General features: G+C 39.8%; 1 protein-coding gene across 7 annotated transcripts in view; it reads left to right on the forward strand.

Annotated features, from left to right (window-relative positions):
• Positions 1-24,762, forward strand: part of Ndufaf5 (NADH:ubiquinone oxidoreductase complex assembly factor 5) — a 28,546-nt gene extending 3,784 nt beyond the window's left edge. Inside the window, exons 3-13 of one of the 7 annotated variants that reach the window (XR_013050799.1) lie at positions 2,305-2,368; positions 6,529-6,576; positions 8,544-8,647; positions 10,657-10,696; positions 11,861-12,058; positions 13,555-13,615; positions 19,781-19,917; positions 20,722-20,819; positions 23,994-24,077; positions 24,410-24,492; positions 24,651-24,762. Coding sequence is in view for 4 of the 7 variants with exons in the window: in XM_006983679.4 (XP_006983741.1) it covers positions 2,305-2,368; positions 6,529-6,576; positions 8,544-8,647; positions 10,657-10,696; positions 11,861-12,058; positions 13,555-13,615; positions 23,994-24,077; positions 24,410-24,492; positions 24,651-24,740 (772 nt within the window). In the remaining 3 variants the exon portion in view is untranslated. Of the gene's footprint in view, positions 1-2,304; positions 2,369-3,754; positions 3,829-6,528; positions 6,577-8,543; positions 8,648-10,656; positions 10,697-11,860; positions 12,059-13,554; positions 13,616-15,485; positions 17,100-19,780; positions 19,918-20,721; positions 20,820-23,993; positions 24,078-24,409; positions 24,493-24,650 lie in introns of those variants that run through there. The other 6 variants (XR_013050798.1, XM_006983679.4, XM_076570730.1 and 3 more) reach the window with 6 other exon arrangements.
• Positions 24,763-25,362: the final 600 nt, after the last annotated feature.

The following is a 25,362-nucleotide window of genomic DNA, read 5'->3' on the forward strand; positions in this document are numbered from 1 at the left end:
TTGGATACATCTTTACAAATGAAAAGGAGTCTATAATTTTGTAAGGTAAAAAAATACTTCCTTGTTGCAAATAGGCCCCTCCTTGTTTCATTTTTTTGTCACTAATTAAAGACAAAAAATGGCTTACTATTATCATTTGCCTGAATTATAGTTTATTTGTGATTTAATGAATGAAACACTAAATTTTGCTTTTTAGTTTGGAGTTTACAAACTATGCCACAGCTCTGAGGATAATGAAGCCAAGTCTGTTAAGACTTGTGATTATGACTGAAAGGATAATTTAAACATTAAATGTTCAGAATGAAATTATTTAAAATGCTAGTAAATGTCCTTGTGTTGATACTCTGTCTGATATTAGAGTACTTAACAGGCCTTGATTTGTAGCCACTGTGCTTAGCATGCACAAGCCTGCAGTTTCCATCCCTTATACTATGCTAGACTGGTGTCTTAGTTAGGATTTCTAGTGCTGTGAAGAGACACCATGACCACAGCAACTCTCATAAAGGAAAACTTAGTTGCGGTGGCTTGCTTACAGTTCAGAGGTTTACCCCATTATCATTTGAGCAGCATGATGGTGTACAGGCAGACATGATGCTGGAGAAGTAGTTGAGAGTCCAACATCTTGCAGGCAACAGGAAGTCAACTGAGACACTGGGCAGTATCCTGAGCATAGGAAACCTCAAAGCCCAACCCCCACAGTGGCACACTTCCTTTAACAAGGCCATACCTACTCAACAAGGCCACACCTCCTAGTAGTTCCACTCTCTTTGGGGGCCATTTTATTTCAAATCACTACAACTGGCTGTCTTGCAAGGCCCAGAGATCTGTCTGCCTCTGCCTTTCTAGCACTGGGATTATAGGCACATGCTGCCACACTTAAGCTTAACTTTCATGTGGGTGCTGCTGGTGGTTGGAAGTCATCACGTTGCATGGCAAGCATTCTATCAACTGAGCCATCTCCCTAGCCCAGTTTTGGCAACCAGTCTTAAAAATAATTAAACTGACAGTTCTTTTTGTTCTTTCTTCTGTTTATGGAAACCCATGGTTTATAGTTGCTGTGCGTCCCAATTTAGAGGAGCTAGTCTAATATGGAGGTTTAATCTTCTGGCTCTGGCTTCAGATTGACTGAATTCAAGTATCCATTGCTCCTTACATGGTATGTTTGAGCTGGGATCTGGAAGATAGCTTAGTAGTTAGGAAGACTGGTTGCATGCACTTCCAGAGGACTTGGGTTCTGTTCTCAGTACCCGCATGGAGGCTCAAACCATCTGTAACTTTAGTTCTAAGGGATGCCCACTTTGGTTTTCGTGGGCACCAGGTATGCATATACATACATTGCAATCAAAACATTCACATATATAAAATAAGAATTTAAAATATATATATAATTTTAAGAAATATATATTATATATATAAAGAAAGAGGAGATATTTGAGTTAACTTAGCACTGGACACTTGGAACTTACTGTACTCCTCAGTTTTCGATAATTCTTGGAGTTTTAGGTTTTTAGTTTTAACTCCGTAGTGCCGGGGATTAAACCGAGGGCCTTGCACATGCTGAGCAAGCGCTCTACCACTGAGCTGTATCCCCAGCCCAAGCTTGAAAATGCTTTATGAAATTTCATATGGAGAATGGAGCACATTTCCAAGTGTTCTCCTGCCTCAGAGTATTTGAGAAGTAAAGATAATTATTGGTTTTTGTTTTTTTTTTTTTTTTTTTTTTTTGGTTTTTTGAGGCAGGGTTTCTCTGTGTAGCTTTGCGCCTTTCCTGGAGCTCACTTGGTAGCCCAGGCTGGCCTCGAACTCACAGAGATCCGCCTGGCTCTGCCTCCCGAGTGCTGGGATTAAAGGCGTGCGCCACCAACGCCCGGCAAAGATAATTATTGATTTGCTGCAAAGTATGCCATCGTTTCCATATTAACTTACATTTAGCTTGACTTCAATCTTGGGTTATTGAACTCAGATGCCTTTGTTAAGTGTTCTTCAAATTCATGTCTAAACCTTTTTGTTTGTTTGTGCTGCTAGAGCTTAAACTCGAACATGTTAGGAAAGTGCTGCACTGCTGACCTACTGCTGACCTACATCCCCTGCCTAAGGCTGGGTCTCCATGGTTCAGTATTAGGGCCTGTGGATTAGTGACTAGATCAAACAGATTGGCTCTGTACATTCTATCTTCTGCTAGATACGCTGGTACGGCAAGGCTCCTGAAAGGTGTAGTTACTAAAATCTTTTTACTTAAGACAATTAGTTCTTGATTATTTTATGGACGGTATTGCAAAGCTTAGCTTCTATGTCTTTTTTCAGAGATTTCCCTCTTGCGCTGGACGTGGGATGTGGAAGAGGCTACATAGCACAACATTTGAATAAGGTATTTGATACACTGGCTTAATCAACTTTGAAAAATACAGTTGACTAATTGTGTGTGTGCACATGCAAAGCATGCCTGGAGCATTTCTTTGTGTGCGTAGGTACGTGTTTGCTCACGCACACAGAGGGCAGAGCACAGCCTTGGTGTCGTCCTCAGGTGCTCTCCCTGGGTGCCATCCATCTTTGTGTTTTTTTGGGATATGTCTCTTGTAGGCCTACTCCTTGCCAAGTAGGCTATACTAGAGGGCCAGTGAGCCTTGGGAGCTGCCTGTCTCTTCTACTCCTTTGCTAGCATTACGGGCACCACTATGCCCAGCTTTTTTTTATGTGGGTTCAGGGAATTGAACTCAGATCCTAGTACTTTGAAGGCAAGATAACTGAGTCATCTCCTCAGCCCCAATTTACTTAATTTTAAGAAAAGACTTCCCTGTGAATATTTAGATTTTGATTATGTTAAAATTGCTAAACATTTATTCAGTGCTTTAATTCAATAATTTTTTAAAGAAATCTAAGAATTCTAAAAGCAATAATTTCTTTAAACCTGTTTTTCTCTTTGTTCTCACTTTGTTTAAGCATTTTTGATAATTCACCATAAAAGCTGGTGTGTAGCTCACTGGCAGAATTCTTGTCCAGCATATATGAAGCTCTGAATATGATTCTTGGCAATGTAAAAAATATGTACACACACATAAATACATACATAGTCATATTAATTTTATTAGTTAAAAGCTGTGTAAAATATAGATAGCATTTAATAGTATTCATATTATTTTATTTCACATTTTTTAATGCAAACCATGTCTTAGGATTTCTGTTGCTGTGAGGAGACACTATGACCTCAGCAACTCTTATAAAGGAAAACATTTAATTGGGGCTGGCTTACAGGTTCAGAGGTTTAGTCCATTATTGTCATGGTGGAAAGCATGGCAGCATGCAGGCAGACATGGTGCTGGAGAAGGAAGTTCTATATCCGGATCTGCAGGTAGCAGGAAGAGACACTGGGCCTGGCTTGAGCATGTGAAACCCTAAAGCCCACCCCCAGGGACTGTTTCCTCCAACAAAGCCACACCTACTCCAACAAGGCCACACCTCCTAATCCCTGAGTAGGGCCACATTCCCTAATGACTAAGCATTCAAATCTGCGCGCTTATAGGGGCCATTCTTATTCAAATCACCACAAACCATAAATACATTCATTTGTTCACATATCCTTTTAGCCTTTGTGATTAAGACACTGTGCTAGACACAAAGATTAAAATGAGATTTAAAAAAATATTTATTTGTCTTATTTTAATTATGTGTAGGTGAGTATGTTGGCATGTGGATATTGGATTTCCTAGGGCTGCAGTTCCAGATGGTTGTGAGCCACCTGACATGACTGGGAAATGAACTTGGATCCTCTGAAAGAGCAGAAGATGCTCTTAACTTCTGAGCCATCTTGAAGCCCCTGGGATTTCTGAAGTAAAATCTATTTTGATAAACGTATATTTGGGCTGGGGTGCAGGGGGATTGTGAGACTCCCCAGACACGACTATTGATGATAACAAATGCCATAGGAAATAAAACACTTGCTGAAATGCAAGAGTGAAAGGGCAGGAGAAGCAAGGAGTTATTTGATGTAGTCTTCGAGGCCCAGAATCCCGGGTTGGTGGTTCATAGCGTTGAGGATCAGCATGGCAGAAGGAAGGGAGAGTGCTGTGGAGTGTGATCGAGTGATGCTGAAGGACCATTAATTTGGGCATGTCATGTCAGAATGAGTCAAGAAGAGGGAGTAGATGGGCCCTTTAAGAGGCAGTGTTAAAGGCATTACAGTCTTGGGAGATGAAGCAGATTTAAAGGTGTAATATATGGGAGTCCTACTAAACCCAGCAGAACTTGATCAGGATTGGATCTGGAATTCCCATTTGGTATCATATGTATCTGTAGCTCCACTTCTTACATCCTTCACCTTACCGTACTGGCCCTAGCTGTCCCCAACCCTTGCCTAAATTGCTGTAGTCGCTCCCGCATGGGTTTCCCTGCTTCTATCTTTGCCCCCAACAATCTGTGCTCACTTCAGGATGATCCTTTTAAAGTATGAGCCAAGTCATTCTTCATCTTGTCAGAACTGATGGATTCTCTTCTAAATTCGTCATAATCATGTATTTGCGTGTGTATTTGTATGTGTGCGAGCACATGCTTGTCACAGCACACGTGTGGAGATCAGAGGATGTCTTTAGAAAGTTGATTATATCTGTCATCAGATTGGCGCCTGGCATCTTTACTCACTGTTCCATCTCAACAGTCTTGTGATTACTTTCTCAAATAGTACCCCCACTTTTGCTGACAGTAAGTTCCATAGCACTCATTAATCTATGGTATTAGTTTGTTTCCTTGGTGTCTTTCTTCTTGTACTAGACTTGCTTATTTTTGTTCATTACTAAAATCATAGTACCTACAACCCTCAATGAATAATTATTACATTGTGAATGCGTGAATATTAAGGTAACTTTAACTCAGTTGGGGTGTAACTCAGTGATAGAACACTTGCTAATGTGGGCTCTACTACTGAGCTATGTCTCTGGCCCATCTTTTGATTTTAAGAAGCAGAAATCCACTGAAGTCAATTTAAATACAAAGGTATTTGTTGGAAGTTCTATGCTACTCAGATTTGGAAATAGAGTTATCTCTCATAAGGTATTGAGATGTTGAAACTGAAGTATGAAGTACACCCCTGTTTTACATGCTTTCTGGGCTTATATGGATGCTATATTGCTATATGTTATCTTCATTCTTTTTCTCTTGTAGATTGTCCCTAACATTTTTTTTTTTTTTTTTTTTTGTGGTTTTTTTGAGACAGGATTTCTCTGTGTAGCTTTGGAGCCTATTCTGGAACTCACTTTGTAGACCAGGCTGGCCTTGAACTCCAAGATCCACCTGCCTCTGCCTCCTGAGTGCTGGGATTAAAAGCATGTGCCACCACTGCCCAGCTTTTTGTCTCTAGTATTCTTGATGCATGTGGCCCCACTATATATACCCTATGATTAACTAGCTTTTTCCAGCTCCTGAGAGCTAGTTGTTATTTCTTCCCCAACTCTGTTTAATGATATTGTATTGATAACTTGAAATCAGCTATGGCAGAAATAGTTACACCATGGAAATTGTCAAGTGCTACATAATAGTACCCTGCCAAGAGTTAGTTTTTAGCATACCACTGCTCTAACCTTAAGTGTTTGTGCTCTCGAGCTCAGAGACCTTTGCTCCTGTCTTTTCATCTCTTTGTTCAGATTTTGAAGAGAGACAGATAGATAGTCAGATTGATTAGCTTAGTTCTCTGCTCTCCACAGTGGTGTCATCTGAGAGCCAGTTCTGCACCTCCCTTACCAAGCCTGTGGCAGGTAGCACGTAATCCACCTCGGCAGAGTAGCAGTGCCTTGGAAATCAGCAAAGAGTTCAACTCACAGTGCTCTCTTGTTTCTCTCCGCTGCCTAACAAATATTGGTAGGGTGTATGCTTGCTAAGCTGTGAGCAGAAAAAAGTGAATGTGGTATGAATTGAAAGATAGCAGTTTCTCTAACAGAAGAGGGACACCAAATGGAAATCACTGAAGATGTTTCCTGGAGATCTCAGTGGTGCTGCGGTTAAAGAGATAGACTGGCTGGGTGGTGGTGGCACACGCCTTTAATCCCAGCACTCGGGAGGCAGAGCCAGGTGGATCTCTGTGAGTTTGAGGCCAGCCTGGGCTACCAAGTGAGTTCCAGGAAAGGCGCAAAGCTACACAGAGAAACCTTGTCTTGAAAAACCAAGAGAGAGAGAGAGAGAGACTGACTGACCAGGACTGACCCAATGAGAAACTGTGATTATGCTTAGACCATGAGCCACCCCTAGAGGGCGATTTAGTGACTTTATAAACACCAAGAATTGTAAACCTCATGAGCAGAGTCCTGAATTATAAGCAAAAAAACCCCATACATCAAGTATATGTTTATAATACACAAGTAATACTAGATAAAATCAGAGAGGTGCTGAGATAAGAATTTTCTCAAGATTGGGAAGCTGATGCCTGTTGTTGGTGAGAGAAAGAGACCAGAAGATACAGATTAAAGATTGGAGGAGGTAAAAATTGTAATTTCCTCCTTTGGAAATTTCAGTAATTGTTTTGCTTTGATTATTCCATTGCAGGAGACCGTGGGAAAGATTTTTCAAACAGACATTGCAGAACATGCTTTGGTAGGTAGCTTTTTAATATTTGTTTCTGACCTCCTGGTTTAATTTTTAGTTCTTTATTTCTTTCGCAATATAAGTGTAATTATAAATATATAGACTCAGATAATACTGATGGGGGAATGTCTTTCTGTATGCTTCAAATATGTGTTGCCCTGATTGGTTGATAAATAAAGCTGTTTGGCCTATGGCAAGGCAACTTAGAGGCAGGTAGGAAATTCAGAGATCCAGGAAGAAGGAGAAGAGTGAGGCCAGCCAGCTGCCTAAGAAGCAACATGTAATGGGAAGCAGGTAAAGCCACGGAACATGTGGTGATACATAGATTAATAGCTATGGGCTAATTTAAGATACAGAGCTAGCTAGCTAAAAGCTTGAGCCATGGCCATGCAGTTATAATTAACATAAGCCTCTGTGTGTTTACTTGTGGGACGTGAGTGGGAGAGACTTGTCCCGACCGCCGGCAGGCCAGGACACAGGAAATCTTCCAGCTATAAATACAGGGAATACAGTAAGAAAAGGATTCTTAATCTTACTACCCAGAGACAGCTGTTGTTGACATTTGGCCTGCCACCTTTATAAATGTGTATCTCCATTCCCCAAGTTCACGTAAACAGTACATTAACATTCCATGTTTTTGTGGAATGATACTGTGTTATGTTTGAATACTGTTTGTGTGTGTACCTCTTTTTAAAATGACCACATAGCCTGCCAGTATGTGAGCATCACATAGATTTATCTAAGCAGCTTCTGGAAGCCTGCTGCAGTTTTGATTTCTCTGTAGCCACCCATGCTGTTAACATCATATGTAAAGTGACTGTGTGTGTTTGGTTTATTTACTTTTACCTGTAGATAAATTCTTGGTCGAATTCATTTATTTCTTTATTTTTCGTGTTCAGTATATATCTCCAGATTGTCCCTAGAAAGATGAATGAGGATTTTATGTGGAAGTGCTTTTTTCTTCTTTTCTTTGGCAATCCTGGTCCAGCCCCTTTTATTTTTGTTAATCAGATAAGTAAAAATTTAAAATTGCCTCTTATTTTTTTCTGTCTTTGATTATTAGTTCAGTGAAATAGCTGTGGACAGATAGCTTGATTATTGGATTTTGGCCACTTACCATTTAGTCAGTGTCTTTCTGTCTCTGTCTTTCTCTGTCTCTCTGTGGGTGTGGGTATGTTTCTTTTTCAAAATTTATTTTTAGTTTGTGTGTATGAGTGTTTTGCCTGGATGTATGTATGTGCACCATGTGCATGCCTGGTGCCTGTGGAAACGAGCCCTGCCTGTCTTGGAACAGCTGTGTAGACCAGGCTGGCCTTGAACTCAGAGATCTTTCTGCCTCTGCCTCCTGAGTGCTGGGATTAAAGGCGTGCGCCACCATGCCTGACGCTCATTGGTATTCCTTAACTTTGAATTTTTAAAATAACTTTGTGACATGCCTATCCTCTCACCTTCATTGATTTGAGCTTTTACATGTTTGTTTGTTTTGTTTTTTAGGCCATTTGTAAGAGTTTATATTTTAGAGACATTAACTTTTCATAATTTATAATATATATCTTCCCACTTTTCATTTACATTGTTTATTGCTTTTTAGAAGTTTTTAAATTAGTTTGTCATAAAACATCAATATTTTCATTTACAGTTTCTAACTTTTTAGTCTTGTTTACATACGTTTTTAAGAGTATAAAAGTGTTCACCCAGATTTACATCTAGTATTTTGTGGCTTCATTTGTTGTTCTGAAATATTCATTTACCTGAGATTTCTTTTAGTGTGAATGGATTTATTGCTCCTATTTTTGGAGCAGCTAGATGTTATTTAAGAAAGATTCTTGTATGCTTTTGTGTGCCACATTTTGTGTTTCGTTTTGTTTTTTGATAGAAACTTCTGAGCAAATATAACGTTAACAGTGTTTAACAATGATTGTGTTAGTAATTGAAACTCTATTTAAATATATTGAACTTTTGTTTTTTACCATTAGAAAAATTCCTTAGAAACAGATATTCCTACTGTGAATATTTTAGCTGACGAAGAATTCCTTCCCTTCCAAGAAAACACATTTGACCTGGTGGTTAGCAGCTTAAGGTTAGTAATCCATTTGTACTTTTAAAATGTATGTTAGAGAGGCTGGAGAGATGCCTTGGCTGGTACAGTGCTTGCTGCGTAAGCATGAAGACCTAAGTTGGATTCACAGAACCCACATCAAAGGCAGCCATGATGGCACATGCTTGTATTGTAATCCTGGCTCTGGAGAGGCAGTGACAGGCAGATCCCTGGGCTCCCTGGCCAGCAGCAGGTCAGTCTTACTTGATGAGTTCCAGACAAGTGAGAGACCCCATTTAAAAAACAGTATGGTCAGAACCCAAGCATGAGGTTAGCCTCTGGCCTCCACGTGCACACATGTGCAGGCATGCATGCATGTGTACACAAACACACACATACGTATGTGTGTATATATATGTTATAAGTAGGTCTAATTTACATTGTAACATTTTACTCTTAAGCTAGCAATAGATAATGGATTAATACCACCACCCTCCACCCCAACCTGGAATTAAACCTAAATCCTTGGGTTAAAGACAAACACTCTTACTGTATGTTCTTCATTGTGATAAAGTAAATTCTTTAGTTTATAAACTGCAAGATTCTTCTGTTTAGCAATTATGGATTTAGGACACCCTAGTAGAAATCATCTGATGTAGTGTCTTTTTATTCCCAGGTTTCTACATACAGCTTGCTAAAGCTCTTTTGCTGTCACACATTAGAGAATAAACAGGGTCAGCAGAAAACATGAGATTTAAAAGGTGTCTTATGTGTAAGTTTAGAAAGCTTTGTTCTTTTGATTTCCATCATCTTAAAAGACGTCGGATGTACTGTCTACCTATTAAAATAGGAAAAATCCAAACACTGACAACACCAGCTGCTGGCAAGGGTGTAGAGCAACAGGAACTCACTGCTGGTTCGAAAGCAAGATGATATAGACACTTTGAAAGACTGTTCGATGATTTCCTGAAACTTGAACATACTTTGTTAGGTTCCAACATTTATACTCTTTGGTATTTACCCAAAGAAATGAAAATTTATATCCATGCAAAATCATGAACATGAATAATATATTACTCCTTAAAATTTTTTTAAATTCGTTTATTTTATGTATATGAGTATTTTAACTGTAGGTATGTATGTGCACTACATGCATGTCTGGTGCCTGTGAAGGCCAGAAATAAATGTAGAGTCCTCTGGAACTGGAGTCACAGATTGTTGTGAGCCACCATTTGGGTGTTAAATACTGAACTCAGCCTTCTACAAGAGTAACAAGTGCTTTTACCACTGTGGCTATGTTATTAATTGCTAAGACTTGGAAACAACTAAGATGCTGTCTTAGGATTACTGTTGCTGTGATGAAAAACCATGACCAAAGTAACTTGAGAAGGAAAGGGTTCATTTCACTCACAGTTCCATATAAAGTTCATCATCAAATCGGTGAGGGCAAGAGCCTGAAGGCAAGAGTTGATGCAGAGGCTATGGAGGAGTACTGCTTCCTGGCTTGCCTGCCCTGCCTTGCCCACCTGCTTTCTTACAGAACTCAAGACCACCTGCCCAGGGGTGGGACCACCCACAATGTGCTGGGCACTCTCCCATTGATCGCTACTTAAGAAAATATCCTACAAACTTGCCTACAGCTGTTTTCCTAATTGGTTTTCTCTACTCAGGTGATTTTAGTTTGTGTCAAGTTGACATAAAACTATCCAGCACAGATGTCCTTCAGAACTAAGTGGTTGAATTGTGGTACATTTTGACAATGGAGTTATTTAGCACTAAAAAGAAATAAGGTGTAGAAACATGATAAGAATGCAGGAAACTTAAAGACACATTACCAAATGAAAGTTTATTCAAAAAGCTGAATTATGTTGGTTCCAACTATATGACATTCTGGAAAAGGCAAAATTAAGGAGAGAGTGAAAAAAAGATCAGAGTTGTGGAAGTATAGCAAATACTTTAATTTCAGATTTTAAAGTTTAATACTTTTTTGTGGTTTAGCCTAATGATAATTACACTAATTAAGGTTAAGCAACTATGTGTTTCTATTTTAGTTTGCACTGGGTGAATGACCTTCCTAGAGCACTTGAACAGGTAAGGAAACTTATGTTGGCTTAGTTCTGTGTTAGTTTATTATCCAGATTGACAAATGTTTCTGTTTTCACTGTTTATAAGTCTTACAGAGAATGGAATGAAACCAAATATTTGTAATGTTCTGTGGGCTGGATATACTTGGTACTCTTTGACTTACAAATATACACATTAGGTGATATTCCTGAGAACTTTAAGAATAGTCAGTTTTAGAATTACTTATATTTATAAAAGATTTAATTACTGTTTAAAATAATATTGGTATTGCAAAGCATATTCTTTTGTTTGTTTGTCTTTTTTTGAGACACTGTTTCTCCATGCAGCCTTGACTATCCTGCAAGCCATTTTGTAGACCAGGCTTGCCTTGAACTCAGAGATCTGCCTGCCTCTGCCTCATGAGTGCTGGGATTAAAGGTGTGTACCACCACTGCCTGGCTACAAAGCATATTCTATATTAAATTCCTTCTCTCCCTTTATAGCCTGTGAACTTTTTCTGGGTAGGAACTTGTTTATGTTTGTATCTGTCCTGTACCTTACTCTCAGTCAGTGTTAGACAAATGCCTGTGGACTGGTGTTTATCAGTGAGCAGCGAGTGGTGGGTAGATGATGGTGTGGCCAAGTGGGGGTGTTCCAAGAGAACAGTTTGAAGGAAGCATGCAGAGCCATGTGAGAACTGGCCTAAACGAGGCTGAAACTCATGAGCTGGCACTTGTACTGCATTTCTTTAGCCAAAATAAGCCAGAAGTTCAGCCCAGATTAAAAGAGTAGGAAATAAATTCCATCTGTTGGTGGGACATCTTAAAAAAATTCTTTTTAGAGGGCACAAACAGGAAGAATTACAATTTTGTGAGCTATCATTCTTTAAATGTTTTTTCTTGTAGTGTTTTGTTACTGTAAAAAGCAAGTTTTCTCTTATAAAATTTGAAAACATACGACATCTTATAGATACTAGAATCATTAGTGAGTGTATTTTCTGTCTCTGTCATTACTGTACAACATGACTACACGCCATACAGTAGTGACTCTAGGATTCTTGTCTGATGTTATTTACTTCCTGATTTATTTGGCAAAATAAGGTTTGTAGTCATAAAACATTAACTTGGATACATTTATCATTTTGATGTTTCTGTCTGTAAAATTTGAATAGTTGTGTTATATTTATTACAGATTCATTATGTCTTAAAACCAGATGGGGTGTTTGTTGGTGCGATGTTTGGAGGTGACACGCTCTATGAACTTCGGTGTTCGTTACAGTTAGCAGAAACAGAAAGGGAAGGAGGATTTTCCCCACACATTTCTCCTTTCACTGCTGTCAGTGACCTAGGACATCTGCTTGGGAGAGCTGGCTTCAATACTCTGACTGTGGTGAGTAGCAGGAGAACCAAGTCACCCACTTATTTCATTGCTTGGGGCAGTTTCCCTTGCTCTTTCTTTTATCTTCTTTTTTTGGGGGGTGGTGAGTGTCTTGCTATCTTTAGTGTGCATAAGTACAACTTGACTGAATTGTTGAGAATATAAACTTTAGCATTTAGCTTCCAGGATAAGTAGCTTCAAAAAATGTACCAGTTTATGAAGAGACTTCTCTTTAAATAACATGTATTTATTTTGTGAGGGAGGAAGGTGTGCCATGGTCAGAGGACAGCTTTTGAGAATCAGTTCTCTCCTGCTGTGGGCTTCAGTACTGAACTCAGTGCTTTGCCTGCCAACCCCTTTAAGGGAGACTTTAAAAATACTACTCCATTAGAATCTTCTAATCCAAGCTAGGTGTAATATGAGATAAGACCACTACAAATGTGGTAACGGGTATCCATTATAGGGGCACTTGTGGTACTGTCCCTACCACCAACTCTCGATTCCAGCAGACACAAATGACTACATTTTCTCCGTCTAGGCTTAGTTGAGATAGAACATGCTGTATTTCAGTCCCAGTGGAGAGTTTTATAAAGAGGATCCATAAATAGGAAGTGTAGAAGAAACACAGATTCTTCATAGACTGATGGGATAGCACACTGGATATAACTTACTTTATTTTGGGGAGGCCTTTTTGAGACTGGGTCTCATATACCCCAGGCTGATGTGGAAGTCACTGTAACTTTGAACTGATCCTTCTGTCTCCACCCCCGGTGTACTTTGATCACAGGCATACACACCTGGCTTCAGTGACTGTGACTTGACTCCCTACCCTATCTCTGTACTACTTAAGGGAATTTAGGAGAGGTGCTTCAGTTCTCTCAGCATTTTAAAAAATATATAAGTGCTTTTCACCCCGAGAGGCCCTTGTTATTAAATGGCCAAAGGGTATGAGATACCCTGACTATTGGTATGAAATACTTGCTTTTCTCTTTCCCTTTCCTTCTACTCCTCAAACTTTCCGAGAATAAATTTCCAGAAGAGAGTCATCTCCCTCCCACCTTCCAATCACAGTCGCCCTACAGGACTCATTACTCTGCTCAGACGAGTTGAATAGATTGACTGTGATTTCCAAACCCTCTGACATAGAAACAACTAAATCTGATTGGAGGTGATTGGAATTTTTGATGAAGAACGCCCCCAGTTGCATAGCTAGCGACGATAGGCTTACCGTTAAAATACCTATTTGAGTTAACTTACCGTGAATGCATTTCATAAAATCAGCCAACCAAAAATGACATCATTTCCTGTGTATTGATAGAAAGCAAGGGGGGTAAACTGACAGAACCCCTAATCTTAAAAAGTAGCTCCAGAGGGGTAAGGGAAGAAACAGCAGATTGGGAGAGTAGGCAAGGCTTTGTCAAGAGCAGAAGACAACCCCAAGATGTCTTGATTTTTATTTGTTTGTTTGTGATTGTCACATAAATATTACATTTTTCTTTTAAAAATAGGATACTGATGAAATTCAAGTTAACTATCCTGGAATGTTTGAATTGATGGAAGATTTAAAAGGTGAGACATTTGTAGACTCCATTTGAGAGGCATTTTGACGGTGCACTCTATGTCAGAGGTTGGGGTAAGCACTAGGGATCCATTCCTGTAGAGAGAGCACACTGTTGTCTTAGAGCTTATAGTATAAAGTGGAGGACGTGACACTAGAAGAGTTAGATTGGAATTGTGGCTAGTGCTATGAAATTGAGGCTTGTAGCACTATCTGCTTCTGGAATAATAGAGGAGGAATTTGTTGAAGGGTACATTTGTGATAAAATACTTCAGTGACTTCCAGTAGCAACAGTTCATATGTCAGGTCTAAACATGCACACACATATCTACATATATACATACACACACACACACACACACACACACACACACACACACACACACAGACATTTAAAAAACATTACAAACCTTAGATAGTTTAATGAGTTTAGGATTGAGGGTTTAGTTGAGAATAGATCCTGGTCTGGGAGATTTAAGGAATTTTGTTTGAGAAGATGGCATTTGAGCTATGTTCTAAAGAAATAAAATGAGTTAACCGGATGAAAGGTGAGAGAAGTGTGTCTCAGGCACAGAGCATAGCATATTCAAAAGCCTTTTGCAAGAGAACATGGCTGGAACTGGAAAAGGAGCATTTGGCAGAGGACAGTGAGATGGAGAGTTGGATTGGTGGCAGGTAAGAATCAGATCAGATCCTGCACAGAACCTTAAAGTCCCGGGATTACTTACCTTTGTCTTTATGACTGAGTAACTTACAGAAGCAACTTAAGGGAGAAGTGATGTTGGCTCAGGGTTTAGGGTGTACAATCTGTCATGTCAGGGAAGACCCTGTGACGGGAGAAAGAGGTGGTTTAGCGCCCCAGTTACCCAGTTCCTTCAGCTAGACTGTTCCACAATCTTCCAAAATGGTACCACCAGCTAGGGACTGAGATTTCAAACACATAGACCTGTTGGCGGTGGTGGTGGTGTATGTGTTGGGGGAGTGGGAGGTTCCATGTTTAAGCAATAACAGACCCTCTTAACATTGTTTTCCCTTCCCTGAGTTTGATCTCCAGTACCCCAAATATATTGATAATTTGACTTCCCAAATTCTTAAAATTTGTGTTGGGTTTGGTTTTGTGAGACTGTCTCATGGTTTGGCCTCAGGCTGGCCTTGAACTCAGAGGTATGTTGCTTTGGGCATTTGGGTATGTTAATTTGGGCTACCCAAATTAATGTGTTGTAATGCATTTTTTCCTACATACATGTTTGCTGTCTCCTGCTCAAAATTAAGGAAGGCCTTTATCATTAGTCCAGATCCAGAGTGTTAGCTTGGCATTGAAAATTGCATCATGTAGCTGTACCAGGCTTGTCACTTAGACCTTCCAAAGTCTCTGTAATTGCTCTTTTTTCAAGGTTCATTCTTACAATCCCTGATACATACCACACCTGCAAAGTAGCCCAGATGTCAGTAGAGAGCTCTTGATTTGTCTCTGCTCATGGTCATGCCCATGTTGAGGCCAGATTCCTTAGTCTCTATCAGACAAAGGTTCTCAAGGGTTCAGTTTTTCTTTTTCACTTTTGTATCCCCCAACCTGATGCAATGGCCTTTGTGAAATAAGCATTTGGTGATTGCAGTCTTATAAATTTTGATTACCTGTATCTTTGCTGATCATCCTCTTAACCCCCTGTAGTAATTTGAGTCTCCCATATCACTGCAGATCTTTATTAAATAATTACTCAATTAAAAAAAGATTGTCCTTATCAAGCATTTTAATTGGGAGGAAGCCAAAATATCATTAATATTTAAAAAAAATTTTAAAGATTTATTTTATATGTATATGTGTTATTTTTGTATATGCTTGTTTTTATGTATGTGTGCCATGTGTGTGCCTGGTCCTAGAGGAGGCTAGAAGAGGATGTTGGATTCCCTGAGTTTAAGCTTAAATGGATGTGGTTGCTGGAAGTCAAACTCTTGTCCTGTGCAAAAGCAACAAGTATTCCAAACCACCAAGCATCTTCCAAGTACAAGATACATATTTTTAAGAGTTAATTAGCAAAGGAAGTTTCCTGCAATAAAGTTTGCTAAGAGATGGTGGTGTTTTGGATTTTGGTAAGTGTATTTTAGTTATTTAGGAGGGAAATTTGACAGTTTTGGGTAGCTCAGTTGTGGCCTTTATGAAATAAGCATTTAGTGAGTGCAGTTGTATAAATTTTGATTACCTGTATGTCTTTGCTGATGAGCCTCTTATCCCCTGTAGTAACTTGAGTCTCCCACAGCACTGAAGCAGAGTTGACTAGGGGATGGGGAGTCATATATATATATATATATATATATATATATATATATTTTTTTTCTCTATCTATCTGTCTGTCTATGTCTGTCTGTCTGTCTGTCAATCTATCTATCTATCTATCTATCTGGCAAGAGAATAGTCCCAGTAGACATATGTTTTTGGAAGTTCCCAGATCATGGAGCTGTTTTCCTTGTTACAAAGGAAGTAATACTCTATAGAGGTACAAAGCTTGAGAATGATGTAGAAACACTCTGAAATAGTCATTGGAGAGAAGGGTGAACTGACTAGGGAAAAGTTACAGAGTTTGAAGTCTGATTTAAAGTCAATCAGACTTATCAACGGTGGTTAGCAACAGGGAGGTAGTTGAGTCGGTTCGAATTGAGGTTTTGCTATTTTTGTGATAGAAATCCAAAAGTGAAAGGTAACTCCACAAATATAATTGAAATAGTGACCTGGAAGAAAAAGGAAGTAGAAGGCAGAAGTGAGCTGGGAAGTTGGGTGAAAGTTGCTGTAGCTAAGCATTCTTAAAGCAGTCAGAAAACAGTTATGGCTGAAGTACTTAATCATGCTGAAAGGGCAGGATGATTAAGTCGGAAAATGAGATGCTTGGTGAATGATTTGAAGGTAAAGCAGTTTGAAGTGATAACTCCTTCTGGGACATATTTCACATATGGGGCAGAGATGGAGTGACAGAACTCAATGGGTATGAGGTAGGGAGAATGGAATTTGATGGACACTAGCATTGAAAACCCTTTCTCTTAGAATGGTGGTATGACCAGAGGTACACAGGAAAACTGAGCCAAGTACCAAACCTTGCAAAGGAGGGGACTGACTGGGTGATAACCTGCCAGCAAGCAGGAGAAGGTTATGGCTAAGTGGAGAGGGTGTATGACAGGTGGCAGAGGTAATGGCCAGGAAGACACTGAGGAACAACAGCCACACAGATCCTACCTCCCAACTTAGATGACTGTGACTCATAAGTAATAAATACCTTCCATCGAGAGGTTTCCAACTGGTCTCCTTTGTGAACTACTTGTTCATGTGCTCTCTCTCTCTCTCTCTCTCTCTCTCTCTCTCTCTCTCTCTCTCTCTCTCTCTCTTCTCTTTCTCTCTCCCTCCCCATGTGCCCTTGAGCGCTCTCTCTCTCTCTCTCTCTCTCTCTCTCTCTCTCTCTCTCTCTCTCACACACACACACACACACACACACACACACACACACACACATTTCATTAATAGCATGGATGATTTTGAGGAGTTAAAGTTGGGGTCTGTGAAACAGAATTATGCTTACCTAAGGAAGCCCTTATCTGGTTCTGAAATTTGTAATGTGTTTTGAAATAATTAAATTTATAAAATTGTTTGCCTGTTCTTTTATTCATAGACTTAGGATTTTTACAAACATTATTACACTTGTTTTTTTAGTAGCCCTCTTGGTAACTGCATTGCTCTTGTATTAGTGAGGAACACTAGGGCTAAGGAGAACAGTTGAATCTGAGTGGCAGAATTAGGTGCCAATATCTTGTCTCCTGCCCTGGCTTCTTCACTGACCCCTGTTGCTTGTTGTGGTTGTCTATTAGTGATAAGGTTCTGCCCTATGTGCTTCCATTACTTGCCTGTTTATCACAAGACCCGTTTCACATGTTTAGCACTCTTCTGAGTGTGGCCTTACACTGTCATGTTAACATAGGGAAATGCACATAGCCAAAAGCTTACCATTGTGGTCCCTTTTCATCATGAAATAAAGGAGTGGTAGGCTGTAGATTTATACTCAAGATGATAAAGGTAATAAAACACAGAAACTATTTTTTGAACACTTCCTCAAATACTGAAAACACTGATAGAATCATGGAGCTCTTTTATCTAAAAGCTTGAGACATGATAATGAACTTATTATTTCTCATTTAGGCTTCAGTGATAATTCTTCAAATAGACTTTATTTTGTACTGGTCTACAATAAATGCTGTGCTCATGATTCATTTCAAGAAAGAAAATAGAGACAAGAAATTAGACCTATCAGTTGGAAAAGGTTACTGCCCACTGATTTAAAAATACAGTAATTACTCTGCAGTTCTCTGATGCTTTTTTCTTTCTTTCCATGTGTGGGTGCTCCCCTGCTCCACATTGGTGTGTTTTCTAGGGATCAGAAATCCCTTAGCCTTGCACATATAAAGTAAGTGGTCTACCACTGAGCTACTTCTCTAGCCTCTGATGTTTTTGAGACACTCTGGCTATGTACCTCAAGCTACCCTTGATCTTGCTTTGGATCACAGGCTGACCCCAAACTCACTGTCTTCCTGCCTCTACCTCTCAGTGTTGGGGTTATAAGTATCTACCATTGTATCTGGCTTAGATTTTCTAATACCTTAATTTACAGGTGAACATATCAAGGCATAAGTATCTCTCTCTCTCTCTCTCTCTCTCTCTCTCTCTCTCTCTCTCTCTTGTTTGTAGTCATGCTAAACCTAGAATTAGTTGCTTGAATCCACATACTGTATACTAAATATAGATATATCCTTAAAATAGTGAAATTGGCCTTTTTTGTCCAGTTAAATGCCATAATTTTAATGCTATAGCTACTTGTGTTTTTAAAAAAATACTTTATTATTTCTTTGAGAATTTCATACAATATATTTTGATCATATTCACTCTCCTAAAGATCCACCCACCTTCCCTTCCCACCCAGTTTTGTGTCCCTGCCCCGAACCCCCCAAATCAAGGCCAATTTGTGCTACTTAGATCTGTGGCCTTCTGTTGGATTATGGTTGGCTTCTCAGTGGCTACACTCTTAGAGAAAACTGACCCTTCCTCTCCCAGCAGTTAACAATGGCTAATAACACCTCAGGTAGGCGTGGAACATTGTATCCAGTTCTACTCTGCATGCTGGGACTTGATTTGGCTTGGGCTTGCCAGGTTTTGGGCATGCTGCCATACTGGTTCAACTGTGCAGCTGCCTTGCTGTGTCCAGAAGACACTGTTTCCTTCTTCTTACCCACTATTGGCCTCTTATGTTCTTTCTGCCTCCTCTTTATCAATGATCCCTGAGCCTTTGGTGGAAAGGGTTTGGTATATGTATTCCATTTAGAACTGAATATCTACAGTGTCTAATTCTCTGCGCCATGGCCAGTTGTGGGTCTCTGTGTTACTATCTACTGCAAACAGAAGCTTCTCTGATGAGGGTGGAGAGATGCCTTAGTCTGAAAGGGAGGTCTGGAAGAGGTACAGGAAGGCAGGTGTGGGACACATGTTCTCTTAGTTACAATTCTACTGCTGTGAAGAGACACCATGGCCAAGGCAAGTATTATAAAAGAAAGCATTTAATTAGGGGTTTGGTTACGGTTTCAGAGGTTTAGTTCATTATCATCATGGCAGGGAGTTTGGTGGTAGGCAGGCAGGCATGGAGCTGAGAACTCACATCCTGATCTACTGGTAGGCAAGCAGGGAGAGACACTGGGCTTGGCATGGGCTTTTGAAACCTCAGAGCCCACCCCAGGTGACACATCTCCTCCAACAAAGCCACACCTATTCCAGCAAGGCCATAATTCTTAATCCTTCCCTAACAATTCCACTAACTGGGAACCAAGCATTCAGATACTGCTATGGCAGGCATTCTCCTCATTCAAGGGCTATTCTCATTAAACCACTATACATGGTCTTCCAACCACCAGGCAGGTCACTGTATTTTTAACCACCTTCTAGACTTAAGTTTTAAAACCCTTCTGGTTCCCCAGAAGGGTGCCTCAGGCCCTTTCCCAATTGATAATGCCTGTCCCCTAGGGTTTTAAATAGGTCTTACATTTTGAGGAACTGTTCCTATGCTTACTCTTGAGAGAGATATCTCTACTGTGAGGCCTTTTACAAAAGTCATATATCTTTGATGTTTTTTTTTTTTTTTAATCTGTAGGTGGATTAAGAATTATATAAAGATAATGTGTAAAAATGCCATTTGAGAAAGTGGACACAAATACTAACTGCTGGATTTTATATTTATTCATTTACTTTTTATTGAGCATTTGCTGTGTGCCAACTTCTCAGCCAGTGGTAAGAGATACATAGTTTCTGATCTCAAGTTGCTAATATTGTAGATGAAAGAACTCCCAAGATAGACAGACAAACCTTCAGCTGTAAAATAAGAGAAACACAAAGGATTTGGCCTTAAATCTGCTTAGGATGTCAGGGAGTCATCTGTAGAAAAAGCTGAACCTAAGCTAAAGTGAGTTGCCCAGGAGGAGGAAGTGTAGGGAGAATTTGGAGGGGTAGCACAGAGAACAGTGTGTATAAAATCATGGGGTGGAGAGATTATTATATATATCCTAATCTTATATTGGGAGAACTACTGTAGTAATATTGCTTAAGTGTATAGAAGAGGCAGATGATGGGGAATGATAGAAGACCAGAAGCTTCTAGATTTTTTTCAGATGAGCCTTATAGTTTGTTTAGAGAATTTTCCACAGAGATGAGTCAGATTTGAGTATAGTAGAAGAGCACTGTTTGCATGCTTATAAGGCATGGTTTATAGGAGGGTAAGATTGGAACTAGCATGATCAGTCTGTCCTGATGTATGAGGAAATTAAGGCACAGACAGGTAAGGAGCCTGCCCAAGTTGTATTTAGTAGAGGCAGACAGCTTAAGTCGTTCATATCCTGAAGTCTCAGCTATTTACTCAGTGGGAAAAGTCCGAGGGGAATGGGACTTGGAGGGGCTTGGGTGCTTTCAGGGGGGCTGCTGTGCCAATTGGAAGGTGGTATCTCCCCAGTTGGCTATTCTATCTACATCTGTGTTATGTTTGTTTTCCAAATAGTTGAGGGATGTCTCATTTTAGCTGCCATTATTATTAATTCACAGAAAAAAAGTCCAGAATATTGACCTAATTTTACAAACAAGTTGCATTATCAGCTGATGAATACATGAGAAATTTTCAAGGCTTTCACAGTGGTTTTAAGGTAAGTTCAGTTTTTTTAAGGCAATACTCATCATTGTTCCAGTAATAACATATTAAAGTTTGTTTTTAATAAGCAATTGAACTTAACCTTAAAAACACTGTGAGAAGTCTCAGCCTTCTGGCCAAGATCAAATATGAAAACACTGAGACTCTTAGGCAGTTCCCTCCCAGCTGGTCTTATCCCAAGCTCAGGTTGAGCCTGCCATCTTTGCTAGGTGGTTGTCAGTAAAGCTTCCCCACAGTGTGCTTCACGATATTCCACTTTAAAGATGAAAAACCGGGTTTAATAAAGGCTGAATCCTAGTTTATAAAGTTGTGATCCCTGAGTCCAGGTTCTCTTGAGTACTTCACAAGGAAAGGGGTGTTGAGTAAGGCAGTGCCCGTCCCTGAGGAAGAGTGGGCTACTAAGGCGGTGGAATTGCTGTTGATACTGTGTAGAGTTCTCTTGATAACTGAGCTGGGTCAGACCCACAGTGGTGGAATGTGTCTAATGATCTTATTTAGAATATGCAAGTGATGAGTTGTTTGGAAAGCACTTTAGAATGTCTAGTAGCGCATTCTGTGTTGTGTATGCATTTACTACATGTGATGTGTAAGGAAGGCAGGGCAGTGGAGAGTTGAGTAGAAACTCAAGTACTGTGTTCATCATTGGTTATATTGTTGCAGCGTGAACCCTAGTTTACTTTTGGTCACTGTGATTGATATTCACTATGTGGGAGAATGCGTTGTAACATGGATATATAGTGGGTCTAAAATATTTTTTTAAGATTTGTTTTTATTTTGTGTGGATACCCATAGAGGACAGAAGAGGACAGTGGATACTAAAACTGGAATTACTGGAAGTTATGAGTTTCTGATGTAGATACTGGGAATTGAACCCAGGTCCTCTGGAAGAGCAGTATGTGCTCTTAACCACTGAGCCATCTCTCTGGCCCCCAGTGTTTTACTTTGGTTGCAGGTTGTTTATTTGTGTACTTGAAAAAGGGTCTCACATAGCTGAGGATGACCCTGAAATCACAATCTACCTGCCTCTATTTCCTCAGTACTGGGATTGTAAATGTATATTTACAAATTATCATTTATACTTAGCCACAATATTTTATTAACTACTAGTTTGTAGCTATTAATCATCTTTATGAATTGGGACCATTAAACTCACAAAATATAGGACATTGGGTTTATTAGAATCAGTGTCTCCTCAAAAGCCAGAAGAGGGTGTCAGATCCGTGGAGCTGGAGTTATAAGCTGCTGTGTGCTGCCTGATGTGTTTTGGGAACCAAACTCAGGTCCTCAGCAAAAGCAGTGTGTGTACTTAACTGAGCCATCTCTCCAGCCTCCTTGTTGACTGCTTTTAAAAACCCATTGAAATAAAATTTGACATGTTATTTATTGTTAAAATTTTATTTAAATAAAAATTTAAAAATAGGTTACTATTTTTAGACTATTGAAGAAAATGAATGAATCTTTTCTTGATTAGTGAAGTAAGTAGTAGACACTTGGTCTTTTTTTTTTTTTCTTGAAACAGGGTTTCTCTGTCAAGCCCTGGTTGTCCTGGAACTCACTCTGTAGAGCAGACTGGCCTTGAACTCACAGAGATCCACCTGCCTCTGCCTTCCAAGTGCTGGGATTAAAGGCATGCACTACCATACCACTGCCCAGCATGTAGTACATTTTAATATTAAGAATAATTATAATATTTTAAAATTCCTTTAGTTGTTTTGTAGAGTGATCTTAAACATGGCCTTTCCAAATAACTTTAAATTTAAATGTATCCATAAAGAAAGATGCATAACATTAATTTGATATTACATTAATTTATCTTTATTTTTTGTGGTACTGGGAATTGAACCCAGGTTTCTGTGTGTGTGATATGCTTATGTGTGCATATGAGTGTGTGGGCAGCCTCCATATGTGTACACATGTGGTTGCGAGAGGTCACTGTCAGTATCTTCTTCTGTTGCTCTCTTTTTTTCTCTCTCACTGAACCTAGAGCTCACTAATGTGCTAGCCTAGCTGCCTCAAGGATTACCACCACACCTGGCTGCTGCTGCTTCTTTTTTTTTTTTTTTTTTTTGAAGACAAGGTTTCTCTGTGTAGCCCTGGCTGTCTTGGAACTCACTCTGTAGATTAGGCTTGCTTCAGACTCACAAAGATCCTCCTGCCTCTGCCTCCCAAGTATCAGGTACACTTGGCTTTTTATGTGGGTGCTGGATGGAGATCATGGTTATACGATAAGCACTGTATCCATTAATTCATATCCCCAGCCTCTTGAACACGTTAGGTAAGCACTGTATCACCTAGCTATCTCTCAATCTCTACAATAAGAATTGTCAATAAATAGCCTTCTGACCATTTGAAACAACTGAGAAACAGTTTGAAATTTTAAAATAAGGAAAGAGGTCTGAAGATTAATTTAAAAATGCTAAGAAAAGTGTCTCTGACTTTGCACAGCCTTGGTGCAGGGAGGAGGGGCTTGGACCTGCCTCAACTGAATGTACCAGGCTCTGCTGACTCCCCAGGGGAGACCTTGCCTTGGAGGAGGTGGGAATGGGGGGTGAATTGGGGGGGAGGTGGAGGGCGTTGTGGGAGGAGGGAGGGCAGGGGAATCTGAGGTTGATATGTAAAATGAATAGAAAATCTCTTAATAAAAAAATAAAAATAAGAAGCGTCTCTTTGGGGAACACACATAATTTTTAAATCTAGTGTTAGTAAAATATCACAAAATCTGAAGACATGGCTTTGGTCCTATCTAATGAGTGGTACAGGCAGCCCTCTTCTAAGTTTGGCTCTTGTAATTATATGTGCTGCTTACAAGGAGGGAGGCATTGTCAAAGCGTCAGAGCTAGAAGGGGTGTAAGATGTGGTTTTCTTTGAAAGGCACTTGTCAATGCTTGTGACCCATCTAGAGTCTAGTGGCATTTGCTGAGCTGTCTTACTATAGACTGTGGCTGTTATGGAAAGAAGCGTCCTGGGGCTTCCCTCCTGAGAATTTCTTACCTGACTCAATAATGAAGAGGCTTCAAGCAGTTTTGCTCCAGTCAGTAAGCAGCCTCGCTATAATCTAAAGGTGGATGAGACTGAGGATAGGTATGCTGTTGGATAAGATAAGATGTTGTCTTTATACTGAGCTGCCAGGGTATTTGCAGTATTTTCTCAAACTGTAGTCTATTTTTAGGTATGGGTGAGAGCAACTGTTCTTGGAACAGAAAAGCTCTGCTGCACCGAGACACTATGCTGGCAGCTGCAGCGGTTTACAGAGGTGAGCCACCCACTCTTTCTACCTGCACTCATGGAGGGGTTTGTGCTCAGTGGGGTTTGCTCCACAGTGCTAGTTCCTTCTTCTAAGGTATTGTTCGGCTTCATGGTTTTTTTTTTTTTCCTCTCAAAACACAGAGCCTATATATCTGTTTGCAAACAACTCTTGTTTCCATCATGTCGCTTTTCTGTGTTAAGACTTCCTGGGTGAGGCATTCATTCTCAGTCCTGCAGCTATCCTAGTACCCATTTCTCTTTGAAGTAGGTGATTGTTATTGAGCGGGTACTTCTTCTCACCTGACTGTTTCCAGAATTTAACCGTGTGTGTCTTTTTAGAAATGTACAGAAATGAAGATGGTTCCATACCTGCCACATACCAGATCTACCACATGATAGGATGGAAATACCATGACTCTCAGGTAGTGTTATTAAGGCATCACTTTTTTTGGAGTGTTTGTGTTTCTGTTTGTTGTCCATTGCTGATTAACTTAGGGTATATTTTATTATGCATAACATGATTGGGGTTGTGTTGGGCGGGGCTTCTCTATCTAATATCTTTTGTTTTTATTGTTTTCAGGCAAGGCCAGCTGAAAGAGGTTCTGCAACTGTGTCATTTGGAGAGCTAGCAAAACTAAATGATGTCATGTCACAAGGAAAAAAACAATAAATATTATTTTATTCAATTGTAATGAATTCCAGAATTTTCATCAGAAATGAGTAACTTTCACATCTAAATTATTACAGTTTGAAGCAAGAAGCAACATATTAAGCTATTTGCTAGCAATCTAATATTAATCCATGCTCAGTAACTGTTCCAGGTTCTCAGTGGTTCTATTTATGTAAGGATACTGTTACCTAGTGATTTGGGCATCTTTGCAGATTCAGCCTGAAAACAAAGGAAATGTTTTCCTTGGGGGTGGGAGGAAGAACCTAGAAATATGTGTGCATGTGTAAATATATGATTTGGTAGGAAAACATTGCTCACGCTGGCATTCTGTACCTTTCTGCCTGCTGGTCCTTTGTTATCTCTGCGGGAGGATCACAGCTCTGAAGGTGAGAGGAGGGACAAATTGCTAGGTTCCGGGGAGTTCTGGTGCAGTACAGCGGAAACACTTTCCTAGTGACTGCTGCAGACACGGAAGCCAAAATTATTTCTTACACTTTTTCTTGTTTGTCTGTTTTTGGAGACAGGTCTCACTAGGTAGCCTTAGCTGTCCTGGAACTCACTATGTAGACCAGGCTGGACTCAAACTCAGAGCTCCATCAGCCTTTAGTGCTCATATTACAGG

The sequence above is a fragment of the Peromyscus maniculatus genome, chromosome 4 (assembly GCF_049852395.1).
Source record: "Peromyscus maniculatus bairdii isolate BWxNUB_F1_BW_parent chromosome 4, HU_Pman_BW_mat_3.1, whole genome shotgun sequence".
NCBI classification, from domain to species: Eukaryota; Metazoa; Chordata; class Mammalia; order Rodentia; family Cricetidae; genus Peromyscus; species Peromyscus maniculatus.